Genomic DNA, 26,252 nt, shown 5'->3' with positions numbered 1-26,252 from the left:
CAGGATGTCGTGAGACTGCAGTGAACTCCCAAAGTTTATAAAACTTTGTAAAGTTTAGGAAGCTTAATTTACAATGCTATATCACTTGACATTAATTGTGAATGCAGCACTTAACGCAGTGTTTCTAAGGGCACACTCACACCATCCAAACCAAACCGTGCTCGGGCACCTTTGACCCCCAAAGCCTAGTTTGACTAGTGTGATTGATCTGTACCGCACCCTGGCCGGCTTTCCTGAGGTTTAATTACTGTATTTTTCGCTCTATAAGCCGCCTTTTTTTCATAACTTGGCTGGTGCTGCATCTTATAGTCAGGTGTGCCTTGTAAGTCAGTATGAATACATTTTGACATTTATGAGACAAGAGACAACATTATCGTCTACATCAATTAATGTATTTTAAAAATGTCAAAATCCAGAACCCCAATTTGAGAACCACTGCCTTAACACAAAATGTATGCGGAAGGTGTTTGTAAGAGACTATGAAGATCTAAGTTAACAAAACGAGTAAAAAAGTGCAACAAAAATCCTTGTTTTCCACTTCAACCCGATTTGCAACTGACCTGTAAAAGCACAAGTTGAAACCGTTTAACCTTTAGGCAGAAGGTGACTAATTTAGGTTAATATTATGAGAATAACGTATCAACAAAAATCCTTTTGCTTTTACAGGTCAGTTTCAAATCAGGTGGAAGTTGAAAACAAGTTGAAAACAAGTTTAACTGTTTAACCTTTAGGCCGAAGGTGTTTGTGTTTAACCTTTGGGTAGAAGGTGTTTGTAAGAGACTTATTTAAGCTAATAGTACGACAATAAAGTATTAACAAAGATCTTTGTGCTTTTACAGGGCAGTTTCAAATATGGTTGAAGTTGAAAACAAGTTGAAACTGTTTAACCTTTGAGGGTTGAACCATGCGTAAAGCTTTATTTTACTGAAATTAATGCATTTGGGAACATTGTGAAAATACTGATTGTTTCAGTAAATAAATTGTGGGAAAAAGCAAAAAAATATGAAATTAAAACTGTAATTGTAACAATATGAACAAGACAACAGCTCTGGCCTATCCAAAAGACCAACCAAAGCAAAATAAATCAGACACAATGTATTTCACCGTCCGAGTACATCAAATATAAATGCATTTGGGTGCAAGACAATGCCTCAAAGACTCTCTCTCCAGTCTAATGGGTTGTGGCCAAACAAAGGGCCACTTTACAGTACAAGTCCATCTGTGGCACTCTGTCTGTCAGCTGTGGGTGAACTTCAAATGTAGTTCCTTTATAAAAAAAACAATGACTCAGTCTGTGAAAGCTGCAGTATATTTGTAGAAACTAGCAAGTCACAGACAGATGTCGTGACCACTACAGCCCTCAACTGTTCTTTGTATCAAGCCGTCAAATCCATACTTGGTCGGCAATAGGGATCAACAGTTCATTATGCAAATCCTCTTTATTGTGACTGGAGGACTAGACAATTCTATTCTCAGGCCTGGATGTGTCCAAGTCTAGTACTGGAACTGAATGCTTTAAAAAAAAACACATTTTAAAATATATACAGCATAACCTAACTTAAGATTGGTTTGGTTACATGGTGTGTACAGATACAGTTTAGGCTTAAAATAAAATGTACATCTCTATAATCATCTAGTCATTTAGCAAACTTACAATTATTCAATTTTAAAAATAAGTAGTTCTGCATATCCTTACTCTCAATGCCCTGATAAATACATCTACAATAGGCCTCTATTATCAGTAACTGAAATACAACATACAGAAGAAAATGTGCTAATATAACATTGATCTCCATCTACTAATAATGTGATCATCATAAACTCAAACATGGAGATGTATATGACTTGAAACTAGAAAACAAACAGATCCAAAAAATATATTCAAGCATGGAGACAAAGTTATGACTTCAAACTGTAACAAAACATGTGCTTTCGCATACAAACCTACTATTTAGCTTCAGACGACATAACCAGGGGTCACCTGGATTATGGATGTATGCAGGGGTTAAAGGAACACACCCAGATTCGCATACAGAAGATATAAGCATTTAAAGCGAACAGTTTAGCATGTGCGCTTAAAAAGTCTAGAATTTATATTCTATATATATATATATATATATATATATTTTCCCAAAAAACTTCTTGCATAAAATAGATTCAAACACTTTCAATGACCTGTATCTATGTATACATATTTTCAGTGCTTTAAGTGGCCCAAAAGAAGTGCCGGTACTCTATTTTTCTTTTTTTTTGCTGACTGGACTTCTATATTGAAGGGGTTTTATATTCAGTAGTCAACAGACGAGCTTGTAAAAAATAATAAATCCTTATATAAGTTTGTGGATTTGCTTGAGCTAAAAATAGCTATTGAACATACATAAAATGTGCAAAAGGTAGATATATAAGTAAAATTTTCAGCATGGTCAAATGCTAAAACTAGTTGTTCAGATAGAAAGAGCTTAAAAACAAAAACTTTAAAATGACACCAAGACCATGTCTATGGGTTCAAGAATAACAAAATACTGGCAATTTAAAACTAGAAAGTCAGCACTTTATTTTTTCCCATTGTTTTCCATTTTGCGGGTGGTAAAACTACTGTGCACGTCGTTCAAATTCATTGAATTTTCGTTGGGCAGTGTCCCAAACCAAAAAGGGCACCAAAGGGGGTGGTACTATTAGTTATATTACTAGCATCAACTTAGACAAGTGATTATAATGGGAAATATAATAACAAGAATTCAAGTGTGACAAAAAATATTCAATATGATTTACCTGCTGGCTTGATGGATCTTTGTTTGCAATGTTGAACTGCCTTTAGAAGCAGCCTCCCTTTCCGTTCTCTGTCTTTATTTTGTGAAGGCATTTGTGTTTTTTGTATTTTTGCCTACAAAGTGTGCCAACAACAGCAAATTTAGTGTTTATATTTACTTAGATCTGAGCGGGAACATTAAATCCATTAGACAAGCGATAATAGTAAGAATGTGGATATTTTGTTGTTGTTTGCTTGCTAAGTTGTTAGCACTTTAACATTTTACAAATACATAAACAAACTTCCAAATGAGTAATTCTGCGGTTTAACAGCTGATATAATGTAATAAATCTACCTGTTAATGCAACGAACTTCAGAAACTGTCGTCCAGGCAGAGAGTGCACACAGAGATGCTGCGGAGCGGGCGGGAAGACACGAAGTGGATTAGCGGAATCAGTGGATCTTTAGCGATCTTTAGGATCTTTTTATAGATCACAACCTTTGCGTGCGAAATTACGGAAGATAAAATACGGGAGATTTAAGGGAAAATACTAATACAGGAGGACGCCGGGAAAGAAGGGTAAAATACGGGACTTTACTGGCCAAAACGGGATTCTTGACGGGTATGAGTCACACCTCTCCACACCACGTTGAGGCTGACGGACAACAAAGGCGACGCATGCGCTTTTAACTTGTAAACTCAAGGGTGTATGGGTAATGTAGTCTCTGCTCTTGGTGGGACGAATAAGTGTACATTGTGAAGGGCGCTCTGAAAAGCGCCAGCGCAGCCAAAGGATTAAAACCTCTGATTTAAACAGATGTGCAAATGAGCGTTCCGGTACGCTAAAAGCACGTTCTGGGCTCAGGGAGAGGTGGTGGTACGCTCAAGAGCTATTTTTAGAAGTGGCGGTACTGAGTACCGGCGCGTTCCGGCCCACTTAAAGCACTGCATATTTTCAAAAACTTCCCAGGGCCTTATATTTTTCCCCCAGATTCACAAACTTTCAAGTGTTTCAAGGACCCGTGGGAACCCTGTGCCCTGCTCCCCCGATACTATCATGTTTCTGCGATTTCATAGGCCGACGATAGGACGATCTCAAAATGGGGTATATCGCCCAACACTACAGTCTACCTCTGAAAATAAATTGTTTTGTTAATGCGCCAATTCAACAACCACAATGGTAGCTCTTATAATAAAAAAACCCTGGGGCCACTGTATTAAAGCTAGAGAAAAGTTTACTTTGAATTAAAACACTACTATGCCATTTAATATTACCATGCGAGAACACTTGTGACAAGGCCTCATTTTTAACAAAGCTCTTATGTTTCCAGATTAACTGACATCCATACCAAAGCCATTTAATTTTCTCAAACACACTGCAACTGCTTACCTGAAACCAAAGGAACTAAAACAATGAGGACTATTAGTGTTTCATGACAAGGCTCATTGTTTTTCGTATTTTCTGTGGTAGACGATAGATATCCCAACAGGAACTGAAAAAAGGGACAAATTTGCAGCTACATCCTTATCTGTATGTAAAAAGTTTGCTGGCAAAATAAAAGCACCCTGTTTATTTGTACAAGCACCTCTGAACAATGTGTGCACTCCTTCCATGTGCTTACACTTGGGCTGCATGAAATTGAAGAAAAATAGGATTACATTTTACATTTCATTACATTTATGCATTTGGCAGAAGCTTTTATCCAAAACAACTTACAGTGCATTACAAGGTATACTAGGGCTGCACGATGAGATATGTGTTTGTGAGTAAAAGGTATGTTGCGTGCAAACGTGTGTGCATAAACATAAAACATAGTTGCTTTGGATAAAGAACCTGAAAAATGTAAATGTCCTTCAATGTCCTTCATCCTTCATCTACGTGGATACGTTTGCAACAGACTTTGTTTTGTCGATATTATTACGGGTAAAACGCCTTCTCAACTCCATCTGTCAGACTGAAATGAAGGCCAATTCATACACAGACACATGTAAGAAGTGAATATGGCAGACAACTGCAGGTGTTAACGGATGACAACTGTAAATCTTGGCGCACACACAGCCAAACACCAGCTGATGTTGACTGATATTACCTGTGACGCCATGTCGTTCAATAAAAACATTTGCATATGCAGATGTGCCAAAACAGTCATCCGTTCTCGCCACAAATATAGCCATAGATGCTGGAATGGTGTTGAAATGTATAAATAAATCTGTCAACGTGTGGAAGTGCCATAAGTAAAAGCAATCATTACAAAAAAACTATATGACGCATCTGTACCGCGGCACCTGGAGGGTTTATGCACGCTGCTGTCAGGTCTGATGAGTGATCCCAGCGACCGGCACATCTCTGGAAAACCTCACGTGTGCCGGCCACACCTGGCTCAGCAAGAGAAGCAGCTGTTACCATAGCAACCAGCAGACCGGATTATTGGCCCTACGGGTGGACTTCACGTCCTGCACCTGTTTTAGGCAAGATCAGGAAGAAGCTACTCTAAACATAGCTCCTCCGTTTCTTTTATTAGTCTCCACAATCCATCTTTCACACTTGCATCCTCTCTCTCCTTCTCTCTTAATCGTAAATTCTACACTATTTGTTAAGCTTTGACCTTTCTTGAGAACATACACAAATACATGACTATAAAAAGCAAACGAAAACACCTAAACTAGGCCAGCTGAAAAAATCTTTACTGTTAATAGGATGAAAGGAAGAACAGGAGGGTAGAAGATATACCTCAATGCCAACCCCTCGCTGTGGTACCAGTGCATAAAAAGTGATGGGACTCGCACAAGCATGCAGGCAGCATATGTGCTTCACTTCTGCTTTAATTAGTGATCAGGGAAATTGTCACTTGGCAACTTTCACTAGTGAACTTACCACAAGGGTTCTCCTTCACAGAAACCGACTAGTAACTACTAGATAATTTGGATATTTTTAGAGCACTCCTAACATGCTACGCTTTAACTTCTCAATTTAAGATTTGAATTCATATGTTTTTAGGCATTGCGTCATTACTAAACTGGCATGTCAAGTTAAAAATAGTTGTCAGCGGCGATAGCCAAATGGGCTGCGCATCTGCATATTGCATAATGCCACTTCGGGTGACTCGAGTTCACATCCCAGTTCATGGTCCTTCCTTTTAACCTGTATTCTTTAAGTCAACTCTCCACTGTACTAGTGAAATATTAATATTATTTATAGCCATTTTTATAGCAAAAAAATTAAATAAAATAATAATAATAAAAGGTAAAATAGTTTCAAACCCCTCGGGATATGTGGTTACACTCTATCTATCTGTTTTTAGGGGTGCACTGATATATCAGCCGATGATGCTTGCTATGCTTCTCAATGAATTAAGGGGAAATCGCTACATCCAAAAACACCCAAAAAGGATGCTCTTGTGCAGAAACTCAATATGGGCCGCAGAAGAAGAACTATTAAACATGCAGGTACAGGAAATCCTCTTCAGGTCTTTTCCATAGACTGAAAAAAAGATGGATGTATTGTCCATGACGTCACCCATAGGTTTCTGAAGATCGTTTTTGAAGCTTAAAGTAGGCAGTGCCTAATGTTGCCATTTTGGCCACTTGTCACCACGCATCACTCGCGGATATCCGAAAACGGGTAAAGAGGCGGGACGTGGGTGAAGCTGAGGTGACTGGATGCTTAAACCATGCCCGACTAGCTCGACTATAATGACGGCAGTGGCTGTTCAACCGTCACTCAAGTGGCCACGCCCTTAATATGCAAAACTTTAAGGCTTAATATTATTTAAACAGATAAGTTACAAAAAAATTCACCCCCCTCACAGTTGTCATGAAGGGCAAAATTAGCTATACAGACCAAAAACTATTTTTGTACCAGGCTGTCAATATATTATTTTAACATGGAGGTCTATGGAAATTGACTCCCTTTTGGAGCCAGCCTCTAGCGGCCAGTCAATGAATGCAGTTTAAATCACTTCCATATTGGTTTTATCAGAGAGATCAGAAGATTGCCCCTCGGTTTTTTCATGATAATAAAGAATAGGTATTAGGGGTGTAACGATACACCAATTGCACGGTTCGAATCGGTTTACGGTTTTGGGCCACGGTTCGGTCCGATTCGGTTCGGTTTGCTGTGGGAGTAGGGTTCCTGTCATTTTACCAACAATGCTAAGGAACAATAGATTAACTTAATTTAATAACAACAACAAAAATAACTTGACGTTTTCTTTATTAACTATGGCAAACAAACTTAAAATCAAACTCTAACTTTAGTAATGCAGGACTGTAATTAGCTGTTTATCAGGTGATGAATATCATTCCTTAGCTAAAATACTGAAAATGTTACTGTTGAAGTCAACTAATGCATGAAATAAATCTGAGTATAATGTGGGTTTATTATCAGTAATGAACTAATCATCACACACACACGCACGCAGGCGCGCACACACACACCAGAGGTCGTGTTAGACTTTCACTTTTAAAAATTCTGCCATCACTTATTATTCGTCATTTCATGCTTTAATGATAATAGTTTTTGTTTACATGTTCATTTTTAATCATGGACTTACAAAACGAGCATAAGTTAAAATGTGTTTAATTATTTGTGAAGAAGAGAACAGATGAACAGAGACCATGCATCACTTTACATGTTTAACATCATGAAACAGATGAATTAATAATTTTTTCTCACAGTGACAGCGGAGGCGATTAAACACGCAAACTTGTGCTGAACAGGCAAAAATAAACAAATCAAACCTCTGTTGCGATTAAAATAGCAACAAACGTGTAAACCCCGTGTTTTTACCTCAGACAGACGACGTCTTGTTACATTTTTACTTTTATTCTGGAGAATGATCTCGCGCTCTTCTATTTCACTTCGGTTAACCCGACACGCACGCACGTAACACACACGCGAACGCAAGCACACGCACACAGTTACGACAGACTGTGTGTGATTTGTCTACGACACGAATTCCATTCCTGTACTCCACTGGAAACCCAAAATGTTCCTACACAAGAGACTTAAATGTGTCCGGGGGATCTGCAATCTCAGGCGGAGCAGCCTTCCTGTGACCTGCGCTCACTCCCAAGTCACGTGACATGACATGACATGCACTTGGAAAACAGTAACTTTGGAATATACTATTTAGAACAGCATTTAAAAAGCTCTTATTAGTCGTTACTAATACAATTTAATAAAATATATGCAAATATATATTTTTAATAAATAGATTAGTTAGTCAGAGATAAGTGACATTAACCTCAGCAATGGGCAGCAGGAGGCGTGAGAGTACCGCGACACGACACGGGAGGTTCGCGATTCGTATCGTGGGTGGTGTATCGCGAACCTTCGGTTCGGTTCGTAATATCGTTACACCCCTAATAGGTATAATGACTACATTTGTTGCTTTTTCCAATGCATGTTATAAACGACTCAAACTAACAGTGATTTCAGATCAATAAGAAATTACTGATCAAAAGCCGTAGTACAGCGATTCAGAATAGTTGTCGGCCAAGTATTATTAGTGTATATTGGCATTTATCGTCGCATCTAGGGCTGTGATGATTAATCATGCAAATGCACGTTTTCTCAATAAATTAATTTGAATGAATTACGGTGAAATGACGCCACATCCAAAAGCCAGAGGGCGCTCTCACGACTCGCGTAGAAACTCCATTTGTGCCACAGAAGAAGTAATATTACAAACACTATTCCAGGAAATGTCTAAAGAAATACTTATATCGCTGTTCTTCAGATTGTTTCAGGTATTTTCATGATAATAAAGAATATATTGATTAATTGTGTTTGACGAGTGTTGCTTTTTAAAATTCACATTATAAACGACTCAAACTCAGTGATTTTAGATTGATAAGGACTTCCTACTGATCACAGAGCCGTAGTACACGCACAAGCTGTGCATGAAACACAGAATCTGAGCCTTGCGATACAGAATCTATTTCAGGCAGGTCTTTTTAATGAGGAACGCAATGTATCGTCACAGCCCTAGTCGCATCACTACTGTTTTTGAGCACACTTTTAAAGGTGCCCAATCGTGATTCTGTAAACTAGATAACGATTCTGTAAAGATTGAAATCAATGTCTTTTGCTGAAACATATCCTGAGGTTGGTGTAGAGAATGTCTAAGGAATAGCATGTGTGTATATCGCAATATGCATGCTACAATAGTTTGCAACAAATGGATTACTTTAATACTTCAAAAAGTTATGCATGGTCAATGTACACAAGTGCTGCAATTAAATCAAACACTCAATATTATTTCATCTTAAACTTACTGCAAAAGTCAAAGACTCAAGCTAACTATAAAGGCCTTTTCACAAATAGCTGAGAGGCGAACTGATGCATAAACTGTACCCATGACTCAATCTTACATATTAAACCCAATATTGTTGCTATTTTGTATGAAAAACTCTCAACAGGATTATGAGCCATCATCATAAGCTATTCTCAGTATATTCAAAAGCCAAGGCTGATGGTGACATTAACCACTGCAGCCTCCTTCATACATCTGTGCACCGGATCTGCTGTGAATCATTACTATATAAATAAATATAAGTATAGTAGATCAAGTGCACCAGGTGTTTTGCAGCCCTGCTAGAAGTTAGCTTCGGTTCAAGTCATTTATAGCAGGCGTGAGACGCCCTACTGGAAGGGAGGAGGAAAGGTGAGAAGATTCACACACGCTGCTGCTGCATGAGGATGTAAAGGAACCATCACAAGGGGAGACGTTTGTAACTGAGGGAGAAATATGGTATTTTATGTATAAAAACCAGTTTAAACATGTAAAAATTTGGCTTGTCACATCTGCATGTTGCATTTAGCATGTCGAAAGTCACAGAGACAAAAAAAACCCCAGCTGACTGTCAATTCCGAAAATAATACTATATTTTGAATGCAGCAGGCTTCCTTTAATTACGAATGCGCCGATACCACAATTTACCTAGTCTAAGATTAGTCCTAGCCTAAAATAAATGTCCAAACTAAAAATAACTTGCACTGACATATCTTAAAATTCATCAGTGCCCTTTGTTTTGCCTCAAAATGCACGCAAGTAATGTTTTTAGTAAGGCATGTTTGTTAGAACTAGTTATATTTCCCATTTAAACTAAGGCCTTGTCCTGGCTTAAGCTAATCCCCGTCCAGGAAACCGCCCCTTAAATTAATAAAAAAAGAGGCAGATGAACACGGCACAGTATCTCGAAATGTCATGACAATTCTTTCTCAGGTGTAAACAGGTTAAGTAATGCTTGGCTGGAGTCGAGTTCAGTGGTAAGATGTGAAAGAAAGAGAAAGTAAATGCAATGTCAAGGATCACTTATCATGTACAATCAAATGTTGTCTTTGCATCATGCTGTCAATCATTTCATAGAAATGGACAAATTCCTAATTACCTTTAAAGCCTCAATTGTTTCAGGTAACAAGGGTGTTTATAAGTCTGCTCTTCTTCAGTAGTAGTTAGGGTATTAAGGCAAGAACTTACTGTTCTAAGGAATAATTGATGACGGGCCACTGAATTATTAGAAATGATACCATGGTCTGTTTAAATACACGATTCTGATTGGCTGGAAGGTGTGCATTAAAACCGTTTAATGCACAGGTAGTTCCAGTCAGTTTGATTACTAGGGCTGGGTATCGATTCAGATGTTCCAGATCGATTCAATTTCGATTCACAAGCTATCAAATCTATTCGATTTCGATTTTCGATTCTGGATCTCTGGTCGGTTTTTATACTCAATTCAACTCAATGAATATAGATTTAATAGAAATACTATATTAATAAAAAAGAACGGGTTGGGTATCGTTTGAATTTGAACGATTCCGATTCCAATTCCGATTCCTTGTTTCGATTCCGGTTCCTATCGATTCTCGATTCCGATTCTTTTAAGAGGCAGGGTCAAAAATGTTTAGTATATTTTAAATGAGCTAGCTAACCAATAATCTTTCTGAAGGAAATAGTATGACCTTCTCCATCAATTTAAATTTTATAAACTTTTGACTTTTTATAAACTTTACTATTCATTTCTCACATGGCTATTTTCAACTACAATATAAATATCAAATCTATGAACTTGAATATAAATATTATAAATTATGAATATATTTTTACAGGGGTACACTTTCCTCAAGAGAGCTTTATTTTTGAAAACCTCATGAAAACACATTTACACATGAGTGTATGATGCTGCTGCAGGTACTTGAACATGTTACCGTGCTCCCATTGATGGGCTAACTAACATTCGCACTCTTAGCTCGTAAATTGTCTATGAAAAAATACATGGGCTAATTTGTTAGCTCAATGTTGGCGCAAGGCATTCTTTTCAGGGCTCGCAAAATCTCTAGCCCGACGTCCCGGGGCTATTGCGAATTCCTGTCGGGTTACCAAAATGCATCTTCGCTCTGCCCGTCGGGCTATCATAGGAAAAATATTTTAATGTTTTTGCATTCTCTCAGATTTTGTTAGGTAGTATGTACGGCGTCGTCTTGTCAGTCATTACTATCCTCACGTAACAATAAGTGAAACTGAGAGCATAATTGAACCCATTATTCCTTTCGTGTTAACGTCTGAGATGAACGCTCCTCTGCATTCCGGGTCCGCTCTTCACAAGTACGCGCTTGTTCTTGTGCTCAGCAAAAAGCGCAAACTCAAGTAATTTAAAAATAATAAGTCCTTTTGTTTTCAGAGACTAACATTGTTTTAGCGTTTCTTTTCTACCAGGGATTTTGAAATTTAGCGAGCCCTCATTGTATATGTATTGTTTTACTTACTTGATACGGACTGCAGTGCAGTCACTGCGGTGCCAAGCTGGGGGTCAGAGACAGAGGAAGAGGCAGCAGAGGACGGTCGGCGCAGCGCGTCAAAGACGGGGCACACATTTATTTCTACTCAATGAACGAGGTGCTTTATTACGTTCGACGTGCCTATGCACGAAACAGACGCTTCTTCATTGGTGTTCAGCGGTTTCTTTTTCCGGTCGGCGGACTGTGAATCGAAACTAGGAATCGAAATTTAAACTTTTGAACGATTCCGGGAAAATCGCAAAGCTAGTCCCGGTTCCAATCGATTCTCGATTCCCAAGCCTAAACATAAGTTTACAAGTGGGTAATTAATAAAAAGAAATTAAAAGCCACAACACTATGCCGTCGTCTTGCTAGCGAAATCTAAAATGCCTCCATACCTCTTACTTTTTATGTGTAGGTGGCATCAACGTCGATAAAGCACCCAAAACCGCCATGTTAAGGACTAAATGAAAGAATGACAGGCTCACATCTCACTCCTTGGTAACATTGCGCAAGGCAAAAAAGAGGGTGACATCTGGTGAAGAAGACTAGTAATTTGATTAATGTTAATCTTACGTTCAATGTTTGCAGAAAGAATATGAAAAAAAAATAGATTCTGCTCTTTGAGAATCGATTCTGAATCGACCACGTTTTAAAGCCGCTCTATGCATTTACGGCGTTTTTGTCAAACAGCGACCCCTAGAGTCGCTGGAGAATACTTGCAACTGTCGTAATTTCCCACTCTAGTACTCCGAGAATAATGACCAGGTAATGTTTCACAATTTCATACAAATATTAGGCTACTGCATAGTCTACTAAACTACAGATGATGGTAATAGGATAATAAGAAGTTTATTCCAAGTGTAGAGTGCATATAATAATAAAGTGCCGCGTTTGCTAGCAATAACGTTTTTACATGATTGCAGCTAAATCACAAGTAAACATTACAAAAAGCCATGACAAAGTTAATTGTGTACTTTACATATTTCATAACGTTGTTCGTTATAATGTCACTATACATGATTATTGCCATTTATCATAATAGTTTGCAAATTGTGCATGTTTACACCATTTACAACCTCTAGGCTTATTTATGTCCTGATAATTATGTGAGATATTGAGAACTGTTGTCATGATAATCGCATGACATACTACAAGCAAGCGCAACAACATACAACATAGACCGCAAACAAGTTAACAAATAAGAGATTTACTTACTAGTCCATCAACAAGATCGCCAGATCCCATCCAGTGCTGTCTTTTAGCTCACGCCAACGAATTAAAACCTGACCGAGTGGGACTCTTTTCCGGTTCCTAACGCTGTCAGATTCTCTTTTCCTACTCACGTCCGAACGCGCTTTCTTAACTTTTAAATCGTTTAGCATCACGTCTCAAATTCCCACGTGCAGTTGTTATTATAGGCTTGATCGACTTCATGCAGCGCTGCAAGAACTGACAGCCGGATGACGTCAAAGTGCCGTCTCGGACCATTCTCCCGGTGCTTTGGCGTCGTCCGGCGGTCGGTTCTTGCAGCGCCGCACGAGGTCGAACAAGCCTAACGTGTGTGACGTCGTTGCCGTAAAGCAAGTCGTGATTCTCGCGAGATTTGTCAGGGGTGGTTCTCTCAAGCTTGCATTGGTGGTTTTGCTAGCGGCGTCCTCCCCGAGCTTCAACAGGAGGATGATTCGCCCTACTATGACGTTGTTTACTTTGAAGCTGTTATATTAAGGTAAAATAACTGCATAGTGTGTCTTTAAAAAATGATTAATCGAAAAATCGTTGTTTTTGCCCAGCCCTATTGATTACAGTTAGAAATTAATCCGCTGCTATAAACATTGGTAACCATGATAACACAGTTACACTTGCAAAGAGAGAGCGAAACGTGAGTGCGTCTCTCTTTAAAGTGCGTCTCCCTCTCTCTGGTCCTTCTCTTTCAGTTCTCTGTCTATCTCTTTTAAAACATCGCCTCGAAATTTCCGATCTTTTTTCCGATTGATTTTTGTTTTCATTTAATGTAATGCATTTCAATAAATGTAATGTGTCCTTATATAGTAAACGTAGTTAAAGACGACGGTTTTATTTCACACTCTACATAAATTACATGATTATTTCAAATAAAGATTGCCTTGTCACTGTCAGTGTTGCCTGTCATTCATAATCATTAATCATTAAGAATCATTAAGTTTGCTATATGCTTAAGCGACGAGCGGATAGACTTTAAAGAAGAGACGCACACAGCCGCAGGTAATTCGCACATGCATCTCTCTCTCTCCATCACACTTTTAGACCCAACATTTATGTGAAATAATTAAAAAAAGTATTCTCACTCAGTGTATTTGTCTTTACAATGGTATAATGTTACACGCTTACTTGCACACAGCACAAGGAAGTTTTAAACAAATGTATGTAATTTACGTGAATACATGCAAATATAGCCATTTTGACATTATTTTGTGTGCAGGGGTGTGGTCTCAATGGCCCTTCAGTAAGCTGTGTGCATGTGACTGAAGAAGAATACAGGGTAGAAATTCAACTGAAATTGCATTAAATCTTGTTGTTATGCAAGATTGTTTTTAACTACATTTAAGTTCCCTGGTTTAGGCAACACTGTAATTTTTTCAAATTCCCAGTTTATTCCCATTAATTTTCAAATATATTCCCATGGAAAGTTTTCAGTCTTAACCTTAGTTAACACCTAGTGGGTGTGCATTATTTTCAAACAATTCAAAGGACCGGAATCAATTATTCTGCTTATACCACGATTGTAATGTATGCTCTAGTGGCTATTGTAAGACATTTGACAGGTCAGATGTGTGTTTATTGAAAAATAATGCATACCCTAGGAATTCAACAGCCCCCGTGGTATATAATATTCAATATACAACTTTTATATTTCCACTAATAATGTGTGAAATTATTGCTGTTAGCAATCTGAACTGATGGGACATAGGAAAAAGGTCAAAATGCAAGTTAAGCCATTAAACTTTGATCTTATGTAGTGTATATCATTAATAATGCCAATAACCATGAGACAACTGACTGATGCCCACAGTTGAAAGATAAAATACAGTTATCATCAATATAAAACGTATATAGAAATATACAATGTGAAAACATAAGTGAATGAACTCCTTTCTGGATTTTTCAAGAGTCCTGAAAAAGATATAATTACATTGGAAGTGAACCCTGCTGCTCATCATTATGAAGATGGAGAGCAGAAGGTTAGGGCATCTTGACATGTGTTTCCATTACTGCATAGAGCTCAGCATCCATTAAGCCTGGGCCTCTTTCACATTTCTCCTTTAACAGCGATTTCTAAATGAGCAATATCATGCTGGGTCTGTTTCACCCATAAATTCTTTGTGCTTCCTTGTAATAAATACAACATAATTAACTTTAATTAATAAAGATTATTGCACTAAATTAGGCCATATCATAATGTAGATAATATTTCATGGCCACAATTAAAGGAATAGTCTACTCATTTTCAATATTAAAATATGTTATTACCTTTACTAAGAATAGTTGATACATCCCTCTATCATCTGTGTGCGTGCACGTAAGCGCTGGAGCGCGCTGCGACGCTTCGATAGCATTTAGCTTAGCCCCATTCATTCAATGGTACCAATCAGAGATAAAGTTAGAAGTGACCAAACACATCAACGTTTTTCCTATTTAAAGGTCACATATTTTTAGGCTTTCTAGCGTTTTATTTTAGGTTACGATGACCTTAAGAATATATATTTGCTGTTTAAGTACCAAAAACAATCTCTATATATTTTTTACAGCTCCTCTTTCAGGAGCTCTGCTAAAAACAGGTCGTTTTGGCATGTAATAAGTAATATTCATGAGCCTCTCTTCTGATAGGCTTGTTATTTTGTGAGTGAAATACGCAGTTGAAATAAAGTTACCCATGGAATTACAGTATAAGTGTTAGTTTCTGGACACTAAATGTTAGGTTAGTAAACCAATAGACACAGAGACTAAGAGATTTTACCCTTACCATGTTTAACTCAATAAACAAACAGACACCAAAAGGGCGTGTCTCTATAACTTAAGAATACAAACAACGTCTGATTTCCAACAGATATTCTATCAAAACCGATGGCTACCAAAGACTTTAACGTTACAAAACAACACTTTAGCATCTAGTTAGCAAACACGTTAGCGTTGCATAATTGTTTACAATATATCATTTCAGTTTTCTCTGGCTCCATAATGTATTTTAAAAGTTAGGACTGCTGATAATTTGCATGCGATTGTCTCGTGCATCTCTTCAGTAAAGCCGGTTCATTGATTAGTAGTAAATCGCCATCAGCTGCTTTCAGAAGCGGCAACCGGCAGCCGGTTCTGAGAGCAGGTGATGCCGCTTTACTACTAACGACGAGATTCGCATGACAATCGCGTGCAAGTTATCGTGCAGCCCTGCTTAATATGTGTTTACTTATGGATTGTGGATTTAAGATCGGATCCAACAAAGTAAGGACTGCAACATCTTTGACGAGTAGATTCCTGGACAAACCAGCACTGAACTGCCACACCGAAGCAGTCACTTGTGAAATGTTTAGATCAGACGGATAAAGTTGAACTAATTGTTGAGGAATTTCTAATTAAATGAATATTAGCCATTGTTCTCGTATATTAATGTTTTCAGAAGCCTGCAATGATTTAGTTTCCTGACATCCATCAATTGAACAGCATTTTCTCACGTGGTGTGATATAACTTAGGGGTTTGTTTGGCAAAAAGGGGGTGGGGCGGTGGACGGTGGAAAGTGCTCGGGGTGGAGACTGAAGACGGCGACTGTGTATTCCTGACATCACGATTTTACGCAAGTACAAACAAACTGTTTTAACTCACAGCTACTTCAAGCAGGCTGTGTGAATTTGACTCTTAAATGACTGTTTTGAAACTTATATGGTACTTACATATCCCCCTAGAGCTCAGTTATCATGAAAAAAAAATCAGATTTGACCATATGTGACCTTTAAGACGAGTAGTTATACGAGCAAGTTTGGTGGTACAAAATAAAACGTAGCGCTTTTCTAAGCGGATTTAAAAGAGGAACTATATTTTATGGCGTAATAGCACTTTTGGGAGTACTTCGACTCGCCTCAAAAGTCCGGTCCCCTTCTCCCTCTCATAATGGGAGAGGGAGGGTGTTACGGCACTGAGTCGAAGTACTCCCAAAAGTGCTATTACGCCATAAAATATAGTTCCTCTTTTAAATCCGCTTAGAAAAGCGCTACGTTTTATTTTGTACCACCAAACTTGCTCGTATAACTACTCGTCTTAAATACTCGTCGAATTATTATTCCTTAACCCCTTGCAAATTAGTGATTATTTGAATGAAGTATTAACTAAGCACAGGGTTGATCCTCGCAGATATTAAACTTATAAATACTCTGTGATTAAAGGGTTCCCGACGTTGAGGGAAAATAAGGGACTTTCTCAGTCTAAGAGAGGTGCATCTGCCCAGAAACGCAAGCTAAACATGGGACAGCGCATTATCGATCGGAAAAAAGAAAGTGGAAATCGTCTCAGCGGGAAAGCCGTCTGCATCACAGCACAATGTCTATTTGATCACCCTGACAGTGTCAATAAAGAGCGTTTATTAAGAGCTCCAGCGGGGAAGATCAGCTCAAACACACAGAGGATTAACCAACCCACCACCTGCCTGTGTAAGGACTGAAAATACAATTAAATGAGTCTTCGGCTCTGTGATTGCCCTGTCCTGACACCCGCTTACAGTTACAGAGCAAATCTGAACACAGATGCAATCACTTCCTGACATTTAGGCAATAACAAATCGTGATTTACAGTACACATAAAATGCATGTCTGAGCGGTCTTCACTGAAAACATATCTTAAAATATATGAGTGCCATTGTTTTGTCTTAAGATGCACATCAGTAATGTTTTAATCAGATTTATAAAAGCAGAGTCATACTTTAACTAAAGCTTAATTCTGGCTTAATCTAAGCCTTGTCCGTAAAACCAGGCCAAATCGTTGAGCAAAGATGTAGGGGCAAATTCGTTCAAAATTTTGTCTTGCATTTCTGCTCGAGTCGGTTTGAACAGGTACAATCTGAGTAAATATGCTTATTTAAATTAAAATATTGTGCTAATTACACTTATATTTACGTGAATTGTGTTTTAAAGATGTCCGGGAAAATCTTATCATTATGGCTACAGTCAGTAACTCATAAAACAATGATTAAATGAAAGAAACTAATGTGGGCACACAGTCAAAGTCCACAGTGTAGGGATAAGACTTTTTAATTTCATTACCTTTACCTTGGTTTTAATTTACAAACCAATAAAATAATCACACAACTCAGCAGAACTTGTGTGTCGTTTTGTATTTGCACGCAGCTGTCATAATTGCACTTTGATGTGTAGCGCTGTGATAACGTCTTAGCACTGATGGGGGACATTTATTTACGTTTCATATTTTCGTCCATTTATTCTTCCGGAAGAAAACCGATGCCATTTTCGGTAAAAAAAAAAAAATCGGTGCTTAAGTTCTAGCCTGGCTCCGCCCTCCTACGTGCTTCCGCTTAATTTTCATTTCGCTTCAGTACAACGTCTGGGACTGCTGTGTTGAGTTTTGTTTTCTCCGGCAAAAATCTGCAGGTCCAATCAGCGAACAGCGGGGGGTGGCTAAGAACGCAGACGTTGAGGTTGTGCGCCAGACTGAGTGACATACTTCACGACCAAACGTTAGCGATTGGTTATGGCAGATTCAGAGTGAGTCTGGGCAGATCCAATAGTTTTAAACTTTAACAGAGGACCCACCTTAACGGAAGTAACGCTTTGCAATGGAGCGTGGCCAGACTCTCTGTACAAATGAAATGAATGTACGAGAGTCTGGTTGGACCAGGCTACTTAAGTTCCTTATGTTCACCAAACGAAAATATTTGGATAAAATTGCTTTTTCGGTTTTCTGTCAAAAAGCGAAAGGACCAAATACACCAGCAGTAAAGCTTTGAATGACACGATCAAACAGCAACCAGCATTTAGTGATATTTGGTTGATGAACATTCGGTGCATCCCTACCATAGCAAAAATCTTTCCGATGCTATTATAAATTTAATCCTGAATTGAAAACCAGGACAAATGCAAAAATGGATCGAAGCAAATCTTTCTAATTTTGCCATTTTTAATAAAAAGGTTATGATGTGAAATAAAAAAATATTTATAAGTCCGCACTACTAAACTGTAAAACATACTTTGCTGCTTTAAAAAATTTTGTTAAATCAACCCAGATTTACAAGTCATGTGAAATATATAATATAGTTAAGAAAAATATAGTTGAGAAAAGTCAACTTAATTTTATAAGTTAAAACAACTCACCCGTAGTTATAACAACTCATCTCTAGTCAAGATAAATAATAGTAAGTTGAAATGACTTGTAAATCCGAGTTGATTCAACAAAAAATTAAGGCCGCAAAGTATTTTTTAAAGTGTAGCAATTCCCTGGCAAATAAAGTTAAATTAACTGGAATCCAATGAAAATGCCTATTAAAGCACTCTCAGATTAAACTTCAAACATCAATTACTTTTTATTACAGATACTTTAGACATTGGAACACTTTCAACATTTAAGGAGTGTCTGGATCACAGTGGTCAAGTAATACAGTCCAGTTCCAGACACATCAGATCATGAAAGCCTACTGCCGCTTCCACAACCTTAAAACCGTTTCGCAAGATAGGGAACTGCTGCATGCAAATTATGTCCAGCACTAATTTTTGGGTTGCACAGTCAACGGATTGGTGCGCTTTCATGTCCCGACACGCTTAACCATCTACCCACCTCTTCCCCTTAAAAAAGGTCAGGCCTAAACCTGCACGCTTACGTTCATTATCTCAAGGAGCTAATGCGACAGTGATGAAAGGAATTCGCCGCCGAGCCACTTCAAGAATCCATGGCCTAATGATCCAGAACTTGAGGCTGTCAAATGACAGTTCCTCTTAACTGACTAAAAGATGGTGCCCATTGCCACTTGTTTATCTAATAAAGAGGCTGGGCTGTGTTTTTGACAGCAGTGTGGAGAAGGCTTACAGCAACAGACAGCTCGATATTATCAATAAATGATGCCGTTAAACCGCTGATCGGTCTCGTTCACACTGGGACATCATATGACAAATGCATATAATGTCTAGAGCCATTTTCAGAGGATACATGGTAGGACAAAAGTCCCGTTTTGATGTTACGTGTAGCAAGTCAACTAAAATCGATATTAAATATCCTACAATGTTTGGCACCCACAAACAGCCTACAGTAAACCCGGGTGTACACGCCATCATATTTTTTGTCGTATGAGATTGCTTGCCAGAACGCATGATGTGAACCCACTTAGATCTTGGGTGAAAGCCAAGTCAGACGCATCTACGCTAAAACCCTGGTTATGACTTTACTGGCAGTCTGTATCATTTCTGACATCCTCATTCACATACAAAGCAGAAAGGGTACCACATGAACCCAAACAAGATGCTGCACAAATGGAATCAACTTGCTCATATTGGTTCTTTAATAAACAGAAAATTGCTCACAATACCAGATCACCATAAAAGACTGAAATTTTTCTTGAAAGCAGTAAAACAGAGTGACCCATAACTAATTTTGCCTTACAATCCCTAAGATTTGCAATCCTGACATCATGGCAAACATTGTATAGTGTGCAATGCCAACACCAGACGCTACAGAGACAACTACCCCATAGTTACAAAAGTACAAACACTTACCCACAGCAGGTGCATCATACTCATCCCCAAGCAGGATCTCTGGGGCGGAGTAAGCCAGCGAGCCACAGCTGGTGGTCAGCTTCTTCCCAGGCTGAAACTTATTACTAAAGCCAAAGTCGGTGAGCTTGACCAGGCCCTGCTTCTCAAAAAACACCACATTCTCAGGCTTCAGGTCACGATGGACCACGTGTAGCCGATGGCAGTACGAGATGGCGTGCACGATCTGCGCGAAATATTTCTTCGCCAGCTCCTCGTTCAGCCCCTCCTCGTGCTTCATGATGTAATCGAACATGTCGCCCCCATCTCCGAGCTCCAGGATCAGGTAAAGTTTGGTCTGCGTGTCGATGACCTCATAAAGCCGAACGATGTTGGGGTGCTGGACCAGTTTCATACAGCGGACCTCCTGGAAGAGGTGACCCGTCGCGACCGTGTCCAGCTTGGTCTTGTCGATCACCTTGACCGCCACTTTTTCGCCGGTGAAGACGTGACGTGCTAGTTTGACCACGGCGAAATGACCGCGGCCGAGCGTCTTGTCCAGGTCGTACAGTCCGGCGATCTTTCCGTCGTACCCGCGCTTGATTCCCGCCATGATTGCCGGTCCTCCGGTGGGATGGAGGGGGCAGTGGCCCCCAGTGGATCGGTGGGGCTTAAACCGGAGGGAAAATCCAGCTCACTTCAGCACACTGGCTGGTAATAACAAACCCATGATGGCAGGTTCCTGTTAACAGATATGAAACAGTCATAAATTGATATGTTACAGTTATCAATCTATACTGATGATAAGGCTGCTGCATTCAGACTAAACCAACAGTGGAAAATCTGAACACTGAAATGAGCTACAGAGCTGTCCCACCACCACAGCCCCTTAACACAGACCAGCATAGATTTGTATTGATTTCCATTTGTTAGTGAAAAATAAAAGCCGCAGGTCCGGCTGGTGAGCTGGTGCTCTAGAGGAGAGGCTGCTTTCTAAAAGGCCTGATTGAATTTAAGTGGCATTAACCTCGGGCCAGCACTAAAGATGACACCATTGAGCTGCCACAACTTTCATATGTTCCTAACATCATGGTTATTCTCCACATTTTTTATGAGCCACGGCACCTATTGCAATGATGCAAAAGTGTGCTGCTACGTATAAGAAATTTTAAGAAAAAAATGCATTTCGGTCCCCATGTAGGTAGGGTGTTATGGGTAATTGTCCAAACATTTCTGTGTGCTGCTTATTAAGACATTTTGAGTGGTTGTCACTGCGTTACAACATGTTCTTGTATAGCTCAGTTGTAGAGTACTGTATTAGCAGCACAAAATGTCATGGGTTCGAATCCAGGGAACACACATACTGATAAAAAATTTATCGATTTGGATAAAAGCATCTGCCAAATGCATAAATGCAATGCAAATGCATGTTACCAAGGTGTTTACAGGTAGTTCATAGTTGACTTCTAACTAGTTTAATATAAAATTATCCCAACAAGTTTCTATTTTGAGGAAGATCTTGTGATCGAAGCGGCACAATAAATATTTTCATCTTTTGCAAGTTACCAATAGTGTGCGGGATACCCTTTATTTTTAATATATACTTGGACCTCATTGTCTCTCTATCCTACGCACCTATCCAAGACTAACAGGTGTGCGACATTATTGTTTTTATATTATATTTTACCTACAACCCAATCTCATGGCAATTTGTAACAATTTTTAGATTTACTCTGAGGCCAGGTTTAAAAATATTTGCAAAAAGGTGTACAAATTCATTTGAATTAGCAAATCTCATTCTACTGATTTTGTACGATCTTGCTTTCGCCCTAGTGGTTTTGGGTTTAGTGGTGGGGCTTTTTATTACCTTACATTTTTGTATAATTTGCATTGTACAAATTCATACCACTTAGCCAGGCAGTGACGGTTTGGACCACGTCTTTCTCATTTCGGCCGTGTGGCGCGCGTGCCCGCTCGTGGTGTGAAGACCGTCTGCGCTATTCTTTGAGATGCACTTGACAGCCTTTTTTGAGGAAATTTCTTTTATTAAACGACCTAGTTAAGGCGGTAGGGTTTCCCAGCTTAGGCGGGCCGCCCGAACTGAAAAGTGCTGCGGGAAACCCTTACTTAACTTCCTGTCTGTTTGATTAATGCCCTGGCTAGTGGCTAAACTCATCTCTGGAACAAATATTGTCGAAAATAGCAAATGTTTTGGATTCCTAAAGACGAGGGGAAAAGGCGTTCATGGATCACTGCTATGTGAAGGGAGGTTTGGCAGCCGATCTGCAGTTAACATTGTATACATTCATTTAACAAAGTAACGTTAGCTCAGTGTAGTTTGTGATACGCTTTAGCTATGATTTGAACTAAGGCAATCTACTTGTTATTTATTCAGCTTGTTATTAGAAAGAAACTACTCTAAAAAGGACTCTTTGATTCTTTGTGGAGTTTACCGTAATTACATCAGTTCCAAAAAAAGCTGTTTGTTTATTAGGGGTGTAACGATTCATCGTGCAAATGCGCGTTTTCTCAATGAATGAATTTGAATGAATTACGGTGAAATCCAGGCACATCCGAACACCAGGGGGCGCTCCCGTGCAGAAACTCCCTTTGTGCCACACAAGAAGTAGCATTACAAACGCTATTCCAGGAAATGTCTACACATGAATATTTATACGCTTTTCTTCGAATTGTTTCAGGTATTTTCATGATATTAAAGAATATTTTGAATGATTTTGTTTGACGAGTGTTGCTTTTTTAAATGCACAGTATAAACGACTCCGACTCATAATGATTTTAGATTGATAAGGACTTCCTACTGACCAAATGCCGTAAAACAGGCACAAGCTGTGCATAAAACAAAGAATCGCAGCCTTGCGATTCAGAATCGATTTCAGACAGGCATTTTTAATGAGGACCGCGATTGAATCGTGATTGAATCGTTACATCCCTATTGTTTATGTTGTTGTTACTGCTGAAACCGTCTACACTCACGAACACGTTTTGTATCCAAGTACCCTAGAAATGCCGCTATTTAATACAAAAGGACCTAAGAAAAAACTACAGGCCACTAGTTTTTGTTGAACAGAAATGAGTGTGCATTCATAAAAAAGACCTTGTTGTGGTTGTGGTCCATTGTCCTAGTTACAATAAACAGCTGACTATTACTGATAATAATACACAAGCTCGCATTCTACTTTGAGAGTAATATTAATGGATGCATTTATAATCTGAATTTCTTCCAAACCCAGTGATGCTCCAACCCTCTTAAACACGACCGACGAATGAAATTCACAAAGCTGCACAGATGAAACGCAATACAGCACTTCAACTTGGCCATCAAGCAGAGTACAACACAGCTTAAATAAATCATATCCCACACTGTATGGGCTAAAACCAGCCATAACATTGAAATCCAAATAGGCTACATTTACATTGCTTCATAATTGCAAACAAGAAGGTTCAGCTTTTCGAAGAATTCCTGTCACACAAACATATCAGCAAACGATCTGCCAGTGAATTTCTGTTCATACCCAGGAATGTCCTGTAAATGTTGTGTAATATTATACAGTCCTTCAGATTACAGAGGTAAGATCAGGGTTAAGGTCTAAGCCCGGTGCTTGACTCATTCTTTCAGTTTTACATCAGTAGACCAAATGCATTGTGATTTTTCACACGAAAAACATATTCGAACTATATACTATAATTAATATGAACATAACAAATCAAGACAAAATTGTCAGGCAAGCACTTACAGGTACACTTTTCTTTCAGGTTTGCGTAACATGATTATAGCACACTCATGCTCCACACCTTAAACATTCCAGCATGACTATACTGATCAGAGTACAGTACTTCACTCTTGCTTATGATACTGAGTATATGAGAAGACACCTGATGGACTGAACCTCAGAAGTGAGACCTGTTAGGACCCCAGAAAACTCTCAAGTTTAGGAAACTAACACATTAAAGCCATTCAAAGCTTATATTGTTATAGAATGAACGCTACAATGTGGTTAACACTAAATACTGCCAGTATTAAATCCTGCATGGCAGATCATCAAACCAGTTACACAGATAAATCACCATCCAGATCATCACATCAAAAACAAGCAGGCATATAAAACCACATCCAGCTTCCTTATATGATACATGAATCAAACCTAACAAAACCACACGTCCAAATGAGAGTATGGGGCTAATGCATCTGTGCATCTATCTTTGTCTGAGAGAAAAGCTAGTGATGATCACTGGCACATCAAGCATGTTGGTAGCTGATATACCCATGTATGGCAGGGCCTGATCTGGCCCATAAGCTCCTTGTAAGCTCCATGCATCCATTGAAAGGGTGTAAATAAAAGCTAACTGGCTACACACTCCAAACACAGACAATCGGTTACAATAAAACAAAGCCACTCCGGCATCCTGAGCCACAATAGAGCATGCACATTGCTGTCAGGTCTAACGTAGTAACAGCTGTTTACTGCACGTTTATTGTGTCGGATGCTAGCCGGCTAACTGGGTTAGCATTTTACCGCACTATCACTCAGAGCTTTGACTTACCGCTCGCTCCGGCGCACATTAAAACCGCTTCAAACTGCCGAATATCCCGGTAGTTGTAGATCTGGAGACGTGAGAGGATAAGGCCTGCCTGAGTGTGAGTCCAGCCCTGTATGTGTGTGAGGTTAGAACTGCTCAGTGTGTGTGTAAATACTGGTGGAAGTGCGACTCTCAGCGCTTCTCGCTCTCCGCCCTGAAACCAATGAAGTGCAGGGAAACATTGGCTCAGTACCTTACACTCAATTATGCTGCAGTTACATAATTACACCAGAAGGGGCGCAATACGGCGCATCACATACAGTAAATGCATACTTTCCAGCTATTTGACGCTTTAAAAACTGCAGGAATTTACGTTTTAGATTTATTCACTTAGCAGACACATTTATCCCAATTACGGCTTATGAATTACGTTTACACTTCTCTATTTAATAAACTACACAACCACAATAATTTAAACAAAGATCCTTAAAATGCGCGTGCATTTAAGTGACAGCAACTACATAAATATATTGTAAGAGTTTTTGTTTTTTAATTTGCTGCACGAGTGTATTTTAAGAGCCTATAATTTAATATCACTCCAGACTCACCATAGTTAGAGTAAGCTAATATTAATAATTATTTTTTATTTAAATAAACAACGAAATGGGTGTAAATATGCACACACATAGAAATATTCATTTAATTATAAATGGGTTGATTAAAAATGGACGTTTAAAAAAACATGTGACCCAAAAATTGACCAATCAGAATACCCTTTTAACAGACCGGAAATAGTCGGGGTTTTGACATATATGTCTGTTCTAGGTTTTACGTTCATTTCTAATATTAAAACAACCGCATTCTTGTACGTCACTAGAACGCATAGTGTGGAAAGCTTTGCTTTCACATTGTCGAGAATGGTTTATATGGGTCGTTTATAGCTTGTTCATGCCGTCTGAACACATTATGGAAGAAAATAATGAATGGATCCAAATGCATTCATGAAAAACGATATAGCGAAAGTTTTCAGCATGCATAGTAGCAATGGTTCACTGGTTTTATATCCATCTTTTTTTCACAGCTGTTTCTTTTTATGAATTTGTGTTAGACGACATTTTATTTTATTTGAAGACGGTATATGCAAACTCCATATGGCACCTTTCTGTAGAGACTCTGAATAAAAATAATCATAAGAAGGCTATACTATTGCCAACACGAAATTTGTTCGTGTTCAATACAATGTAATACAAAATAATTGCAATAGCTCGCGTTATACTTTGCAGAAAACCATCACCATCAGTTTGTCGAAAAAAAAAAACCCACATTTATTGCACAATAACAGTCTTGTCCCGTTACCAAAGCAATACATTTTAAATCCAACATTGTCTCATTTCACTTCTGTGGCATTTAAGAACACTAGATTAATTTAAATGTATATACTGTCATCTAGTGGGCACGAG

The 26,252-nt window shown here is 38.7% G+C and overlaps 1 protein-coding gene across 2 annotated transcripts in view; it reads right to left on the bottom strand.

The window, feature by feature from the left end:
- Window positions 1-25,025, bottom strand: part of snrka (SNF related kinase a) — a 61,839-nt gene extending 36,814 nt beyond the window's left edge. The window contains exons 1-2 of one of the 2 annotated variants that reach the window (XM_055209768.2): window positions 24,817-25,024; window positions 20,278-20,995 (exon numbers count right to left, since the gene is read on the bottom strand). In XM_055209768.2, the coding sequence (XP_055065743.1) occupies window positions 20,278-20,866 (589 nt within the window). In that variant the 5' untranslated portion in view covers window positions 20,867-20,995; window positions 24,817-25,024. Of the gene's footprint in view, window positions 1-20,277; window positions 20,996-24,816 lie in introns of both variants that reach the window. The other variant, XM_055209769.2, reaches the window with a different exon arrangement.
- Window positions 25,026-26,252: the final 1,227 nt, after the last annotated feature.

This window comes from Misgurnus anguillicaudatus, chromosome 10 (genome assembly GCF_027580225.2).
Source record: "Misgurnus anguillicaudatus chromosome 10, ASM2758022v2, whole genome shotgun sequence".
In the NCBI taxonomy this organism is placed as follows: Eukaryota; Metazoa; Chordata; class Actinopteri; order Cypriniformes; family Cobitidae; genus Misgurnus; species Misgurnus anguillicaudatus.
This window is presented reverse-complemented; position numbering and strand designations above follow the sequence as displayed.